The sequence below is a fragment of the Dermochelys coriacea genome, chromosome 14 (genome assembly GCF_009764565.3).
Source record: "Dermochelys coriacea isolate rDerCor1 chromosome 14, rDerCor1.pri.v4, whole genome shotgun sequence".
NCBI lineage: Eukaryota > Metazoa > Chordata > Testudines > Dermochelyidae > Dermochelys > Dermochelys coriacea.
The window spans coordinates 20,176,433-20,193,801 of NC_050081.1; the positions used below are offsets into that span (position 1 = coordinate 20,176,433).

A 17,369-nucleotide genomic window follows, 5' to 3' on the forward strand; every position below is an offset into this window, starting at 1 on the left:
GAGAGATGAATACCATGATTTAAAAAAAGATAGCAGCACAGCTGACACACAGACTGGGAAACTAAGTACATTTTTTAAAAATGCTAGGGACACACATTATGCTACAACAGTGGTTCCCAAACTTTAACAGCCCGTGAGCCCCTTTCACTAAATTGTGAAATCTCGTGAACCCCCTCCTAAAAATGAATATTTCCAGGGATTTAAGTTTAAATTTCCTCTGCACTCTGTGAGGCTCCTGCTGCTGGACCAGGTTGACCGCCCTGGTCAGTTGAGCTCAACTGAGCTCGGGCTGCAGGTCCCACTGACCGCTGGGGCTAGGGCTGCCAGCCCCAACTGCCTGGCACTGCTCTCCCTGGGGCTTGGGCTGCCAGCCCCGCGCAGAGCGCTGGGGTTCGGGTGGCCAGCTCCCCTGCTGACGAGGGCAGGACTCGGGCTGTCAGCCCCAACTTCTCTACCCTGCTCTCCCTGGGGCTCAGGCTGTCTGCCCTGCAATCGGGTCCCACCTGCTGCCTCCAGTGCCCAGGTTCCTCTGGCTGCCATTAGTGAAATTTGTCTGGAGAACCCCCTGTAATGTTCAGCGAACCCCCAGGGGTTTGCGAACCCGTTTGTGAACCACTGTGCTACAACTCCCTTAAGTAGCAAGGAGCTAGTAGGAAGGAGAGAAGAAACTGCGCTTTTTACAGCTTTTACCCACACTTGATTTTCTTGACATCTCACCTTTTTTTGATTAGCTGGTGATAAGCTTCTATAGAGCTTCCTGCCCTGTTTGCCAGCGTTCCAAATGGTGAAAGATGTCCAGTGCTTGAGGGCTCTGTCTTCCAGAAACCTGACTCGGTGATTCCAGATGGTTCCCCTGGGGAATTGGAAAAGATATGAGTCTGGCCCCTAAATGGATTAACAATGTAAGAAATAGCACTGTCAACACAGACTCACTCTTGATGCAAAAAAGCACACTGAAAGATCACACTAGCAACAATTCCAGTGGAAATTAATTCTGTGGCTGGAAAAAAACATCTCTTGTTTAAACATTAAACTTGTTGTCTCTGCTTCTGGGGGTCGGAGACTATGTTCTATTTACAGTATTCAGTTCATATGACATGCTCTTTCAATTCACACTGCAAGATTTTGAACACACTAGAGTCACAACTTACATTTCTTCTAAAGCCTAAAATATATTCATGAGATACACAGTAACTTCTCACTTAATGTTTTAGTTATGTTCTTGAAAAATGCGACTTGAAGAGAAACGATGTTAAGCGAATCCAATTTCCCCATAACAATTAATGTAAATGGGACGGAGGGGGAAATTTTTTTCATCAGACAGAAGACATTAAATGCACATATAGTATAAATTTTAAACAATTTAAAACGAACAATGTAATACAGGTATAAGTTTTAAACAATTTTAAACAAATAATTTAATACTGTATTCAGCAATGATGATTGTGAAGCTTGGCTGAGATGGTGGAGTCAGAGGTTGAAAGAGGGTGGATCATCCGGCTGCTCCTCTTGCTGTTCTTTCCAAAGTGCCAAGGGGTGCTCAACCCCAGCTCTGCTCCCACTCCACTCCTTCCCCCAAGGCCCCACCTCCACCCCCGCCCCACCTCTCCCCACCCCTACTCCACCCCCTCTCCCCGAGCACGCCGCATCCTCAAAAGATGGGTATTTATGTTACTAGAGAGAGTGTGCATGTGCACACACGTGTATATACACCCACCCACACATTTTTATCTGGATGGTACACACATATAAAGTTGTTATTGACAGGTTTTGACTACCATGATCTCAAACTTTTGCAATCATGACATTCTTACCCCCTTGTTCTTAGGCCTGTACAGCCTCCCTATTTGCTCCACATCCCAACCCTTTTTTGGCAATTTCCTTCAATAACTGAGGGTGTAACATGCAGTCTCTGCCCTGAAAGATATTGTTAATTGGTCTTCCAAAAATGGGTCCCACTTCTCCAAAGAAACTAACTCAGGGCCCAAACCTGTGAGGTTCTGAGCACCTTCAACTACACTTGAGAGAGCTCAGCACCTCATGGCAATGGACAGTAAAATGAGATAGGTCTACAATGGTCCAAAGCTTTTTGAAATGGGTCTCAAAATATCCAATAGTGGAGCCTACTGCCATTATATGCTCATTCTACACAGCATGAATGTTACTATTTTAGGATTCAGAGTAGCAGCTGTGTTAGTCTGTATCCGCAAAAAGAAAAGGAGGACTTGTGGCACCTTAGAAACTAACAAATTTATTTGAGCATAAGCTTTCGTGAGCTACAGATCACTTCATCAGATGCATGCAGTGGACTTTAGGATTTTAGGAGTAATAACAAGAGACTTTAACTTGAGGTAATTCTTTTATAAGATAGCTCACAAAGATGTTAGTATTTTTAAAAAACCATACTATTACAATTCGGAATACTTAAGTTTGAAAACCATACGGCTGAGCTGAATTCAGAGGTAAAAGTGGGCCGGTATGGCCTACTGGTAAGAAATGGGCCCGTACATAGCTGACGTTAAAACCCCTTTTGCCCCCCAAGGGCCACTGAGTGGGGGGGTGGGGTGGAGGCAAAAGGGGCAGCTGCCACGGGGCCTGGGGCTCCCTGCTGCTGCCGCCATGGCAGGAGCCCCAGGCCCTTTAAATTGCTGCCAGAGCCCCAGGCAGTGCAGGCCGGGCAGCGCTGAAGGGCTGGCTGGGGGAGGCTGACCCCTCCAACCCCACCCCTTATAGGGGCCCGCAGCCTGGCTCCTGTACCAGTAAGACTTTTAAGTTACTTTCACCCCTGGCTGAATCAAAATAATTGAAAAGACATCTGGATAGTGAAAAGCTATATTTAGAAAACTGAAATGTTGATAGTTCTCCTGAATATTACAGTATATAAAATTCCTTCTAAATAATAAACTCCTACATTTCCCTTGACTAGTTTCTAAAACCCTAAAGTGTTCTAATTGAAAACATGACTCGGATATCAAATGCTCTGGTTATATTTAGGTTTTCTACCTAACTATAATTTCTTTCCATGTTACTTAAATATAAAACCACTCCTTAGCCCTGACCATAACCTTGGTATTTTTTTTTAAATATAAGAACCTCAACTTTGCCTTTCAAGATGTTGTGACTCTTAGCAGTGCTAAAATATAGCAGAACTAGTTGCACCATATAAATACACCATCGTTCTGTGTACTAATTTCCCACAAGTTAACACTGTGGACATTTTCTAGGGCTTTTAATGGATTTATATTTTAGAGTTTTAGATATTTTAGTCATAAGAAGTCCAAAAATATCTCAAAGTGCAGAACTGAGGGATAAAGGAGCTTTCAGCGCTTGTACTCTGCTCTTTATTTGAAAAGGTGGATTTAGGCCTGCCATTCCCAACAGTTACAATGTTATTCTTTAAACGCAAGTCAGTGAGGCCACAGGAAGGGAGGGAGAGAGGTGGGGGTGGGGTGAGAGAGAGAGAGAGAGATTGAGATCAGGGCCAGAGTTATTTTTTTCTTGAGCAGGTTTTCTCTTTCTGAATGATACTCCCAACAGAACACGTTCGGTGTCATAAAATACAGCTCCATGTTACTAGACTGTTTCAATGAGTGAGTTACAGTGGTATAGTATTAAATATCTTGAGAGTCACAGTAACTTCTTGCATTAAAATGGTTTCTTTAAAATTATCTAAGATGAAGAGTTGAGCTATACCATAATCCTTCCTGAGTTTAGAGTGTGACTCACTTTCTGTTTTAAGTGCAATTTTCAACCACACTCAACTTTGCCAAAACCAAATTGACTGACCAAATTTCTCAGGCCTAAGGAGAGTGGGTTGTTGTTTGTTGAGGGAAGATGAATTTTAATGTTTATTGGACAAGGAATTTGTGACTTGTTCTTCTTGGCGGGGGAGACAATGAGGGACGGGACGAACATAGTTTAAAATGGCCTAGTCTAGAAACTGCAGATGTGATTTGTTCATTTATTCTCAATGAGAATTCGCGCCTTGGAGGGTGTTTTTGGTAGGCTGGGTGATTAATTCTCAAATTGGTCATTTTAGGATTTTGTGCACATCTGGGAACTCTGAATTCTCTACAGACTCTGCCAGGCATATGCTTAACTTGAAGTGCTCTGATAAACCTGCAGGATCAGCCTGACAATGATTTCTTAAAATCTAAAGCCAAACCTGCCAGATTGCAGGACATGAAGTTCAGCTTGAAGCAAGCTTTGAGGAAAAAATGGTTACTTACCTTCTCATAACTATTGTTTCTAGAGTTGTGTTGCATATGTCCATTACACTGTAGTTGTGTGCACCTCTTGTGCACTGGTACCAGAGAGTTTTCCCTTGCAATACTGGTAAGGGGGAGTCCTCCACATACCACCAAGCTCCTTGTGTCTCAAAGTGAGGGAAATAAAAGGTGGCTTGCCCTGCCCTTCCTTCAGTTTCTTCACACTGGGAACCAATGATAGCCTCTGCGGTGTTCGGGAAGGAGAATGGGTGTGTAATGGACATATGCAACACATTTTGAAGAACAGCAATAGCAAGAAGGTAAGTAACCATTTTTTTCTATGAGTGCTAGCATGCATCTATTACACTGTAGGTGACTCCTAAGCCATTACCCCAGGTGGGGGATCTCAGAATCACATCAGAAGAGGGACTGTAGGACTACCCTGCCAACATTGGCATCTTCCCTAGTTGCAGCAGACAATGTGTAATGTCTGGGGAATGCATGAATCGAAGGCCATGACACTGCTCTACAAATCTTCATAATTAGGATGTTTGCCACAAACGCTTCCAAGGTCGAATGTGCTCTGGCTGAGTGTGCCATAAACTTGCCAAAAGGCATTATTCCTTTGGCAGCATAACACACTGTAATGCAGCTGGTGATCCATTTTGAGAGTCCCCAAGTTGTGACTGGATGACCTCTCATGTTCTGCGTAAGAAACAAAGAGCTGGAAAGAAACCACAAAAGGCTTTGTCCTATCTAGGTATCAAGCCCATGCTCAGCGAACAAGTGGAGTCTTCACTTGTCCTTGTACATATGTGGCTTCAAGAAGAAACCTGGGAGGCAGATGGACTGATTCAGGTAGAAATCAGAGACCATCTTCAAGAGAAATTTAGGATATGGTCTAAGCTGAACCTTGTCCTTGAACAAAACTGTATCTAATGGATGCATAGTCAATCTAAACCTTTCAGGAACCTGGCCATGATTGGGTGAGTGAAAATATTTCTCCCCTCTATGCAAGGGTGCCGCCAGATACACTGTAACTGCCAAGATGGCCACCAGATGCACTGTAACGGAACTGAAGACTAGACCTGACTCTAAATTGCAAAACGATAGTCCAGAATTCTTCAATTAGACTGAGTCGGGAAGACACTGTGAGAGCCCATCCAGATGGAAAAATGTCTCCACTAGGGTAAGTAGCCTTTGTTGAAGGTTTTCTGCTATTAAGGAGAAAATTCTGGACTGCCACCAAGCAGTGTGCCTCTTTTGAATTCCGTCACTAATGAATCATGCCATGAGGTGCAGCACTTGTATTTGGGTGCAGCACCCAACCCTGGTTCTGTATTTGTAGGTCTCTGGTTATTGGTAACAGCATTCTTCAGCAGACAGTTTGTGGACGTCTGAATACCACATTTGTCTCAGTCAGGTGGGAGCTATAAGGATCATTCTGCCATGATCTTGCTTGAGCTTGATAATAACCCTGGGAATCGGGAACTGGAGGGTATGCACAGAGGGGGTCCTTGTTTCATGGAAACAGGGAAGTGTTTGATAAAGATCAGGGGCTGTGATGCTCTGGTACAGGACCGGGAATGCTTCCTGTTCTGCCAAGTGGCATACACATCTATTTATGGATAATCTCCTATGCAGAATATCCAAACTAAGATATCCCTTTTGAGGGACCAGTCATAGGCAGCACATGACTCTTACATTTGGGGAAGCTGGATGCGAGTGCCGGAAGCTCCCTAGAAGTGGGAAGAGCTGCTGGTGCCTGGACTGGGGCTTTGCCCCTGCTTGGCTTCCTCAAGGAGAGGCCCAGCCCATGCTCCACTCTGGGGCCCCACTCCACCTCTTCCTGCCTCCACTCCACCTCTTCCCCTGAGGCCTTCCTGCCTGCCGCTTACTCCTCTCCGCTCCCTCCCCCTCCACTGTGCTTAGTGCCCATTTGTGCAGGGTGATGGATTGCCCTGCATGTGGGAAATGGGATAACCTGTCCCAGAAAGGTGGGGAATGGGCAGTGAGATCCAAGTTGGGTAGCAAGCTGTTCTTTCCATAAGAAGAAATTTGCTGCTTTGAGGCCTGGGGATGCCTTGAGACCAAGGAGGCACTGGCCTTCTCTTCTGTGACCTTTGCCTCCTCTTCGAATGGTAAGTCTTATGGAAGAGTTAGTATTGTTCTCTAGGCTGGTACTGAGGATAATATTTTGTCCTCTTCATCACTGTGGTGTAGAGGCTCAAGGACTTCAGAACCTCCTTAAATATAGGGGAAGATTCATCCGTTCTGGCTGAAAGCAAGGCAAATCCTTCAAAAGGGAGGTCCTTGGCAACCTGTTATACCTTCACAGGAATCCCAGAGGCCTACAACCAGGAGGAACAGCTTTCACCATGGCCCTGGCCACAGAATGTGCTTGGTCCAGAGAAGCCTGCAGAGCTGAATGAGACACAATGTGTGCCTCAGCAACAAGGGACAGCTTGCTCGGAAACTGGGATACTGCTTCCTAATGAGCAAAGTCGTATCTTGATAGCAGGTCATGGTGATTGGCAATATGGAGTTGTATCTTGCCATTGAAATAAAGTTTCCTACCAAAAACGTCAAAAAATTTTTTAAATCTTTGTCCATGGCTTTTTTCTTTCACACAGACCACACCCAATGAGCTGAGGTGGGATGCTCAAACCCCTGGAATAGAACCTGGTATTTCCATTTCATTTGTTGGGCCACAGGTGGGATAGAGGCAGGGGTTTGCCAGATTGTTTTGGCTGGTTGTATAACTGCCTCAATTATAGGCAGGGCGATCTTTCCTGCCACTATGGGATGAAGATGTCTGTGAGCTTGTGGGTATTCTCCTCCGCTAGCTCTACTTGAATGCCCCCAGCCTGGCATTCTCCTGAGGTGCTCCTGATGCATTTTAAAGATGTCCAATAAGGGTGAGGATGTCTCTGGTATCAGGGTCTCATCAAGTGAGGAAGAGGAGGTATCGGAGTCTCATCAAGGGCTGAAGCAGAGGTAAAGCAGATAGTTCTCAAGGCTGGTCTTGCTGGACTGGGAGTGGTTGCTGCTCTAGAATGGGCTGAGGTAAGTCAAGTACCTAAAGGCTTATCAATATTGACTCTCACTGGACTGATAAGAGAGGGTTCCCTCTTAGGGGATCTGTTTGCATGAGGCATTGATGAAGTAACCTGGATGCTGGTGGTATCCTCCAAGGCATCCAATAGATAGGGCCACCAAGGGGTCTGCTACGGTACTGGCCCCCAAGCACGTCTGGCCCAAACTTCCCAATCTCTGGCCAAATCTTTTTTGAAGCAATGGAGAACAGTCCTGGGAGGGCACTGGAGTCAATGGCTCAGGTCTCTCACACTGAGCCGTTACTGATGAGTGGGAAGCCAACAGGCGCACTGTACTGTCAGTACTGCAACACCCCTCTGTAGAAGTGTCTTGGACCTGAGATTTTGAAGAACTGGATGCCAACTTCTGCTTATGCTTCAGAGACCAAGATTATTCTGATATCTTGGGCCTTGGAGAAGATGGTGCTGGTGCCGGGGATCTCCTAAGGCCTCTTTCTGCCGAAATGGCTGAGGAAGGATGCCAAGAGGGAGACTTCAAAGAGCTTCCCTTAGATGATCAGGGGGCTCTGATGACAGTTTAAGGACAGTCTCCATCAAAATACATAAGAGGCTCCTCCCTCAGCTTTTTCGTCCTGTTCATGAAGTCATGACAAATGGAGCACCTGTCACCTCTCCCAATCACTTGAGACAGAGGCAGTGAGGGTCACTAACAGGCACATGTTTTCTACAGCCCATGCAAAGTTTAAAATCTCGGGACTTTGGCATAGGCTCTCTGCTTACCAGGTGCAGTCTGGAGACCTGCTGGACTGGAAAGATCAAGTGGAGAGTAATGTTTTTCAAATCAAAACAAGAAAATAAAGAAATAAAACGGGAACAAAGAAATGACTAAGCATTTAAGTACCACCCTGGGAAGCATTAACCAGTTTTGTTCCCCGGAAACACCAACATTCAGACCACAGACAGTAAGAAGGAACTGAAGGAGGAGCAGCACAAGGAGCTCAGTGGTAGGGGGGACACCTCTAAAGGCACTGCTAGGGAAAACTCTCTGGCACTAGTGCACAAGATGTTCACGCACTTACAGTGTAATGGATATATGCATGCACTCGAAGACAAAACTCTGCTACAATTCCAGCATTCAGAAGAACAAGTTTAACTAATTAGCACAGTTAACCTATCTGATGTATATTACTGAGAATAAGTAGATTTAAATAGCAGGGATGCTGCTACTTTCTTTTGACACATGAATTAAAAACACTAATGATATTCCCAGAAAAAAGTTCATTAAGTCAAAATTAAGGTTATATTTAAAAATCATTTATTTAAGAAAAGTCTGATTAGAAAATTGCAGTTATAAAAACAAAGAAAAGATTCAAAATCATGAAATTCTGAATCAATGCCAGCACTCTACATAGCCATCAACAACTCATTCACACCCAATCACGTAATAACATAATACTGGACCACAGACTCACAGCTCAAATACTGTAAAAACATAATTGCAAACTGCCTCCCACCCATTACATATGGGCCACCAACTCTAAGACAAATTCTCCCTCCTTCCAACTTCATCAGCTCATACATCCAAATACTGGCATCCAAACATGCTTTTAACTCTTTATAGCCTTCCCTCAGCCCTTTCTTCCTCAACCTACACAATTATTTCCATGTCCATTTTCCCATTAAATTACAAAACCATATCCATTTACAACGCAACAAACCAGTGACACAAGAAAGGTCAGTTTTCATCTTGGTGCTCATGCGCTTGCCTACAACAACAAACCAAGTATGCAAACCTTAGAATCTACGAGCAGCCCTGCAACAAAAAATAGTCTTCCATGACAAACAGTCACAAGTAACCCTATAACCACAAATCGATATGTGTAACCCAACATTCATGATCAATAATACAATAACAAACCAGTGTGTGTATGTGCACTCACACCAGAAAAAAGGAAACTGATCCAGAAAGTGACAACTTTGAAACTTCCTATGGATTATTTAAGAGTAACACCAAGAATTTAACTGTTTTCTCTCTCTTTTTTGTTTTTTTTGTTGGTTTTTGGTTGGGGGTTTTTTGTGTGTGTGTTTGTTTTTTCTGAAGGAAACATTTATAATAAATAACATTTCTAAAAGAAAAAGAGCAGTGGAAGAAATCACTGGAAAAACAATTCTTTCAGATAAAGTTGTAAGGCTGACAAAATGACTAAAAATGTGCTCTAAAATGAAGTCAGCAAGCAGGCAGAAGTCTGTGCATCCGAGTGCATTTCTGCGTCTGCACATTTGAAATAAATTCCGCAATGTAATTTATACAAATCAGACAATGTAAACAAATATTAGACTGATACTAAATGTTGAGTCCACATGGCTGTGGGACCATAACAAGGAAACATCTGTAAATGTTGAGGATTGGGTGGGATTATCAATTTCAGCAAGTTCAAAGGGTATTCTCAACAAGAGAAGGCAATCCAAGGCAGGCGTTTTGTCTTGATCCCTTCATCCCGATTTGGCTGAATCACTTCTGCTTCGTGCTTGCAACAATTTCTTTTATTTTTTTCATTTGTGCTTATTTCCTACTGTCTTCAATCATTTTACTTAGGTTTTTCAAATAACTGTTCCCACTGTATAGTGTAATATTAAAGACTGTATCATTTACAGTGGTTTAAAGAAAATGTATTGTAGCTGAAAACATTGGATTAGGTTCAGGATTCTTTTAGTATTTAAACTAGGATTTCACTTCACATTTAAAAATAACTAGTCATAGATTCATAGATACTAAGGTCAGAAGGGACCACTCTGATCATCTAGTCCGACCTCCTGCACAGCGCAGGCCACAGAATGTCACCCACCCACTCCTATGAAAAACCTCACCCATGTCTGAGCTATTGAAGTCCTCAAATCATGGTTCAAAACTTCAAGGAGCAGAGAAGCCTCCCTCCAGTCAACCATGCCCCATGCTACAGAGGAAGCAAAAAAAAAACTTCCAGGGCCTCTCCAATCTGCCCTGGAGGAAAACTCCCTCCCGACCCCAAACATGGCAATCAGCCAAACCCTGAGCACATGGGCAAGATTCACCTAGTCTGCTAGGTACAATAAATTGATTTCTAGTGAATTTATGTCTCAAGTATAAAGGCAGTTGAAAACTAGCACATTAAAGCATGCACTACTTTAATGCTACTCACATTATAAAAAAAAAAAACACCCCATGGTTCCTGTCTAAGAGGCCTTATCTAAAGACCACTGAAGACAATGGAAAGACTCCCACTGATTTCAGTGTGCTTTGGATCAGGTCTTAGGCTAACATTTTCTGAAGCACCGTAAGCGTGCAATGTCTGTACATAGTGTTGTTTTCATACACAGCAGCCCTGCCAGGAATTTTACAAGCATTAGTGATTCAGATTGGTTGCAACACCTGAACATGGTCTTTAGCTGAGGACTGACTGACCTGATATGGGATACAATGACTTTCTCCCCAGTGTGGATGGGGAGTTACAAGCACTGTAGTCTCAGCAGTTCAGCTGGTTCTCTGAACTCCATTCTACAGTGCAGCACACAGCATTTGGGAACTTACAATAGTTCTCTGCTCCCAGTAGCAGTGCTTGGTACATGGGGATAGGTGCTTTAAGAGTCCCAGAATACAGTGTTACAAACATACTTGTAAGGTGCTCAGCATGTGGGTGTGCCAGAATAGTTCTGTCAGAAACACTGTTGCTGTGTGCAAGTAGTAAAGCACTGCATTTAACAAGCAAAACCACCATCCATTTTGTACAATTTGCAATGGCCCACTCACTCAATTGTGAGATACACTTAGGAGTAAATTGGGCAAATTCTGTTAGGGCTCAAACCTGCATTTCTAACACTTTAAAAAAATCCCATTTATCTGAGAGTTTTGCCTGAGTTAGGACTGTATTTCTGCCAGGGAGAGACTAAGAGTGCTGTCTAGAACCATGAATAGCATGGAACAAGGATGAGCGAGCTACCCACACACAGTACTGGCAAAGTGCTTTGATCAGGAGTAGTAGACACATCCTAGTGATCACATCCTAGCTAAACTTGGGCCTCTTGTGACCAGAGACTGTTGATTATGCCAAATTATTTGGTGTTTTAATTATGTGGGCAAATAGGAAATAAGGTGAGAACAACCAACTGCTTTTTCTTTTCTTTCCTTTTTCTCACCTAAATCAAGATTTGTCGTGAGGTCTCCAGAGATGAAAGACCAGTCACTAACTTCCTATGCACTGAGCTTTCTCATCTACACCTTATGAAAAAACATATTTGGAGCTGAAAATCCAAAATCATTGGCAATTAAGTGCTGTGTTGTACTTATTTTAATGTCACATCTGAAAGAAACCCCCACACCCTTTAGATTTCATATTAGCTTCAGCGGAACAGAAAGTCATACAGTTAATAACAACTTATCCTTAATCTCCCAAATTCTTAAAATGCTAAATTTATATAAAAGTGAGAGTAAATGATTTTACCAGCACACACTGCAGATTTAACACTGAAAAAAGCCAAAATAATTATTTTTTCACATCACAATCAGCCAGACTGAACACCAGCAGAAATGGACACCTCTATCAAGTTACACAGACCTGACAAATCAACATGTTACACGGGCAATGCTTCTATCTGCCAGAGTTTTGGATTAATGTTTATACTGATTCACACAAACAAGGTAAATTATATGTAGGGAATACGTGCTGGGGATTTCAGAGTAGCAGCCATGTTAGTCTGTATTCGCAAAAAGAAAAGGAGTACTTGTGGCACCTTAGAGACTAACAAATTTATTAGAGCATAAGCTTTCGTGAGCTACAGCTCACTTCATCGGATGCATTTGATGAAGTGAGCTGTAGCTCACGAAAGCTTATGCTCTAATAAATTTATTAGTCTCTAAGGTGCCACAAGTACTCCTTTTCTTTGTGCTGGGGATTGTATCCCAGAGATTGGAAGGGTTTTAAACAAATGTGTGGGAAAACATTCGTGCATAAATACACAGTTAACTTTAAAAAAATACCCTAAAAAGGAATATTACCACAATTTTTACTATATATTTACGAGAAATCCAGATTGTTCTAATTTACAGTATTTGTAATACACTCATCATCAAATTATACATGTATGAAATGTCAGATCTTTCTCTGGAAATGTAGTTAAGATTTAGTTATGGTACAACTAGTAATTTGCTCACCATATCCCCAAACTGCCTGTTGTTTTCCCTGCATTCCCAATGGAATCTTGGGAAGATCCTGCTTTTCCTCGCAAGAAATCATCCTTACCTCTCATCTTTGAAACCTCATATTTTCAACCATCTTTCTGACCCTGTTCACTTGGTGTGTAATTTATATGCCAAAGATCTGGAAGATGATATACATTTCTCATCCCACTTTAACTTAGATTTTTTTTTTTATTCCTTATTCTGCTTCTTGGTGTGTGTTATAGCAATTCAGACTTACTTATAAATCTGTAAATGGTGTCAGTAGGTCTACATGAATAAGTGTAGGGATATAACTTTAACCTCATTCCTGAATTCGGCATAATGCTGTGAGCTGTGGGTTGTTCCAAATTATTTTCATAAAGTGGGTAATGTTAAACTATGTGCAAAAAAAATCTCAAAAATTGAATGTACAGAACCTACATTGAACCTACTATTTCCCTTAATCTGGTCCTGGCATTTTTTTATGAACTTTTCTAAACTTTAATACTAGGGAAATCTGTATTTTTATTAGAGTCTTGTTCATGTACCAGCCCTGTGATCTGAGAAACTTAAAACAGGAAGTAATACATGTAGCACTGAGGCGTGAGGATTTCTGCTGGGGATTATTAGTTGGCTTCAGAGAGCTCAGTTAACATTAGCATCTATGAGTTTTTGAGCACAGCCGATCCCATATATGGCTACTTAGCACTTCATCACTGGTGGTGGTGTCATAACTTGGAAACATTTCATACCCATAAATAAATGAACCCACTAGGAATAGCCATTCCATATGAAATTTCAGCAATATCTTGAAGGCAAAGGGGTATACTCCCGACAGCCACACCAGCTAATGAAAAGAACCTTGGATTTGGCACAAAGTATCTTTTAATGCAATCATAAAGGCACATTCTTGACACAGGGCTTTAGCTACTGCTGTCATCCTTTGACATTTGCCTTTTTCGTATTCTTCATAGCATGCTATATTCCCAGAAGGAAAGTTAATGGAGAGAAATATGAAGGTTAAGTATTTTTCCAGAATTAGATGTTAGTGGAAATTCTAGACTTTTGCTAGTTTCTCAAAAAGAGAGGTTAAGTGAAAAGTTTTTTTTTTTAAAAAATGATTCTACGCTGAAAAGTGACTGTGTAAAAATGGCCCCTTCTTAACTCATCAGAGCTGTTTTCTGTAAGTATTCAGAATCAGATCTCACTTTATGAAGTGAGCTGTAGCTCACGAAAGCTTATGCTCTAATAAATTTGTTAGTCTCTAAGGTGCCACAAGTACTCCTTTTCTTTTTGCGAATACAGACTAACACAGCTGCTACTCTGAAACAGATCTCACTTTAGTGACACAGACACATTTTTACTCCTGTCAGAACTGAAGAATCAACACAGCTAAAGAGAACACAAGCCAGAGTCAATGCTGTTTTACACAGCGCCAACAGAATTGTTAATTATCTTCCAACTGCAGGGTCAAATTCTGCCCCCTTTTGCATCACTGCAACTCCAGTGACGATACAGCAGTTATACGGCTGCTGTGAGGGCAGAATATGCTGCAGAATCATTACCACAAGAGCCAGGTCCAGAAAGAATCCAGCACGACTCTCAGAACTGAGGTAGTATGCATGGATGGCAGTTTGGGAAAAAACCCTCAAAAACATCAATTTGATTCAACTGCCGGTTTCTGCTAAAAAGAGCCCTAAGCACTGCAATATCAGTAGGTGATACAGGTCAAGACTGAAAGGCAGTCACTTGCACTGTGGAGAAGTCACTTTAGTGATACCCAATACTCTAATTTGTTAGAATTTGCTCTGTAAAAGACACCCTGAAACATAAAAATGCTAAGAGCTAAAATGATAATAATGGTTTCTTTAGTAACAAGAATTAAAACTAACCATATCCTAGTATATTTTCTGTCCATGTACCACATTGCCAGGCTATTCTGAATGCACAAAAACCCCGTTACTGTGATTCAATGTTAACAACATGATTAGTAACATGTAATTTGTGGGATAAAACATCGCAGGACTGTCAAAGTAGAATACCAATTTTGTTTTTGTGTTTTAAATTCTTCATAGTAAAATAAAAAGAGTGATGTTATGCTCTGGCAAGCAGATACATGGCTTATTTCTCCACACTTAATGTAAAACAGAATTTATACACTATATAAAAAGCAAAAAGTCAGCAATGATCATAAAGGAACAGTGCATATATCTATATACAAATACTGTTTTCTGCAGTTTTGTAGCTGTGTTGGTCCCAGAATATTGGAGAGACAAGGTGAGGTACTATCTTTTACTGGACCAATTTCTCGAAATTTTGTCTCTTTCACCAACAGAAGTTAGTCACATAAAATATATTACCTTACTTTGTTTCTCTACCTACAAAAACAGTATATACATATTATACATACAAACAATACATTAAAAGAATGCTATTTAGGTGATGGCTGGCAGGGGGAATATAGGAGTTTTGGATGGGGACAGGATTTGTAGGGGCAACAGATAGCATGGAGAGGAATGGACGAGAGAAGAGCTGGGACTGGAAATATGGGATGACAAGGGGTTGTGGAATGAGGGAAACAGGAGAGGCAAGGAAGGCAGCAGGAAATTTTGGTGGTATGTGGGAAAGTAGTAGAATTAGGCAGGGAATATAGGGTTGGTGGGGAATATAAGGAGTCAGGATGGGAAAGAAGAGGAGCAGAGACAGGAGCACGAGGAAACAGATCAGTAGCTCAAGGAAGCACCACTTTCTATTGGGCATCCATATTTGGTGGGGATTTCCCTGCACAGAGAAACCACTCCCAACAGTATGCTCAGTCTGCACCGGTTGTCCCAATGCCCCATCAGCAAGGGAAAAGCAAATGACCCTGTTCCCAAAGACTCTGATGACTGTCATGGTATATTGCTTGGGCTCATTTAGTGACCATTCCCAAAAACAGAAGATTGGAGTGGGGTCTCAGTGGACAGCCTCAGAAGATTTGGGAGGGGACGGGGAACACCCGCAAGGTTGCATCTCTCAAAAGACAACTCCAGGGATGTCCCTTTTTTAAAATTTCATGCTTGCTATGAACTGCCCTATATCAGTGTTGTGTTCAGGATTGACAAGTGTAGAAAATTCAAAGTATGTGACCAGCACCATTACTAAATCAAGTGGATGCCAAAATGCATTAGATTCCCAACTAGTTGGATCATTGTCCTGGACACAAAAAATTGATAACCAGCTTCAGTGATATCTCAATAAGATGTTTTCTCTAATGCATATTTTAGGCTATATAAATAAGTATAAAAACTATAATCCCCTTTGTCTGCATCATAGTTTATGGGAGATCACTTTTATGGCATCTATATTGAAGATTCATTATCAAAGAACAACTATTATGGGCAGATCCACTGATCCTCAAAAGACAAGGCAAACAAGTAAATGTTTGCATGGCATCACCATATCCTACATGCCCATTTGTAGAAAATTTAAGATAAGCCAGAGAGTTTGCATTGTGTGGTGTAAACTTGAGATTCCTTTAACAGTTTCAGGCTGCATTATATGAATGAACACTAAGTGAATGTGGGATTGAAGGGGAGAAAAGTGCAACTGACTTCTAATCAATATGATAATTAAAGACTTAGTCTGTGTGAACCAGCAATGAACACCATAATGTAGCTCACCTATTTCAGCAAAACGTAGTTTAAGGAAGTGAGCTGTAGCTCACGAAAGCTTATGCTCTAATAAATTTGTTAGTCTCTAAGGTGCCACAAGTACTCCTTTTCTTTTTTCAAAAGAGATAATTTCAGTTATCACCCTTAGGTTTCCGGTTCACCTAGGTTGCCCCTTATGTTGGGATGTTCCCAGAATAAGTAGCTGGGATTCCTGCCTTGGGGGATAAGGGTATGCCATTTTCCCAGACTTCAACAGCCAGTGCAGGTGCAATAGAAGGGAACTGTAGCAACTTGCAAACAGCAATTAAAGGAAGTGCCTGAAAGGAGTGAGACTAAAAGCAATTATTTTAGCTATACAAACCACTTCCCAGAAAAGATTCTCACACAGTTATTTTCAGTCTTTGCATTACTACATATTCATAGCCATCAGCAACAACTACAAGGTATGATTATGCTCTGTTACTGCCAAATTGTGGGTTCCCGTGATGGAAAGGATTAAGCTGCACTAGCAAAATAGCTATTGCTTTCCAAGTGGCATTGAGTTGCATTTCCTACCTTTTGTTCAATTTGTGAAGGATGGGCCTGAACAGAAAGGCTGGATCCAAATATCCCTGAATGTGAAGAAGTTCAGGATTCTGGATTCTAATTTGCCATCTTGGGCCAAATTCTTGAACTAGATTTTATTTCTGTTTCTTTCATTTTCTGGTGACTTTCTTGTACTGAAAATCTGTTGATAGTGTATATTTTTCCATTTGGAAAATTATTCCTAAGTCTTTCATAATTTTCCCAAGATCTTTCTTGCTATGCCTCCCATGCAGCCATCAGTCATTAGGGATGGACAGAAGTACAGGAGCCAAAATTTTGCAGGAGCGAAGTGGGGGCATTCAAGTATAGTGGTAATGTAGCTATGTAATATGTTCCTCTACTTCTGAACAGCTATAACTATCCCATCCACACCAATAATGCAACAATGGAGCTCTGTGTTAAAATGCACAGTGACCGGCTGGGTGAATGCAGGAATCAGGAACATCTGCTCTATGCAGCATATTTCTAGTCTGAAATGGCAGATAGAGTGACAATAAAAGCCATATGATTTAAGTTTTCTATGAGCAGTATTAACTTCTCCTCCATGTTGTTTGACCCCACCCACCCCTTGGATAGGGTTACATAAGTGAATCAACAGAGCAATACCACCAGATGCACAGACATAAGTCCCACATTTGGCCTGAGATTCTACCCATGGATGCCTGGCTTTTTA

At 41.8% G+C, this 17,369-nt stretch overlaps 1 protein-coding gene across 6 annotated transcripts in view; it reads right to left on the minus strand.

Moving 5' to 3' along the window:
• B3GNTL1 (UDP-GlcNAc:betaGal beta-1,3-N-acetylglucosaminyltransferase like 1) overlaps nt 1-17,369 on the minus strand; it is a 320,641-nt gene that overhangs the window by 33,185 nt on the left and 270,087 nt on the right. For all 6 annotated transcript variants that reach the window (XM_038372289.2, XM_038372293.2, XM_038372294.2 and 3 more), the window contains one exon: nt 718-853. In XM_038372289.2, the coding sequence (XP_038228217.1) occupies nt 718-853 (136 nt within the window). The remainder of the gene's footprint in view (nt 1-717; nt 854-17,369) is intronic.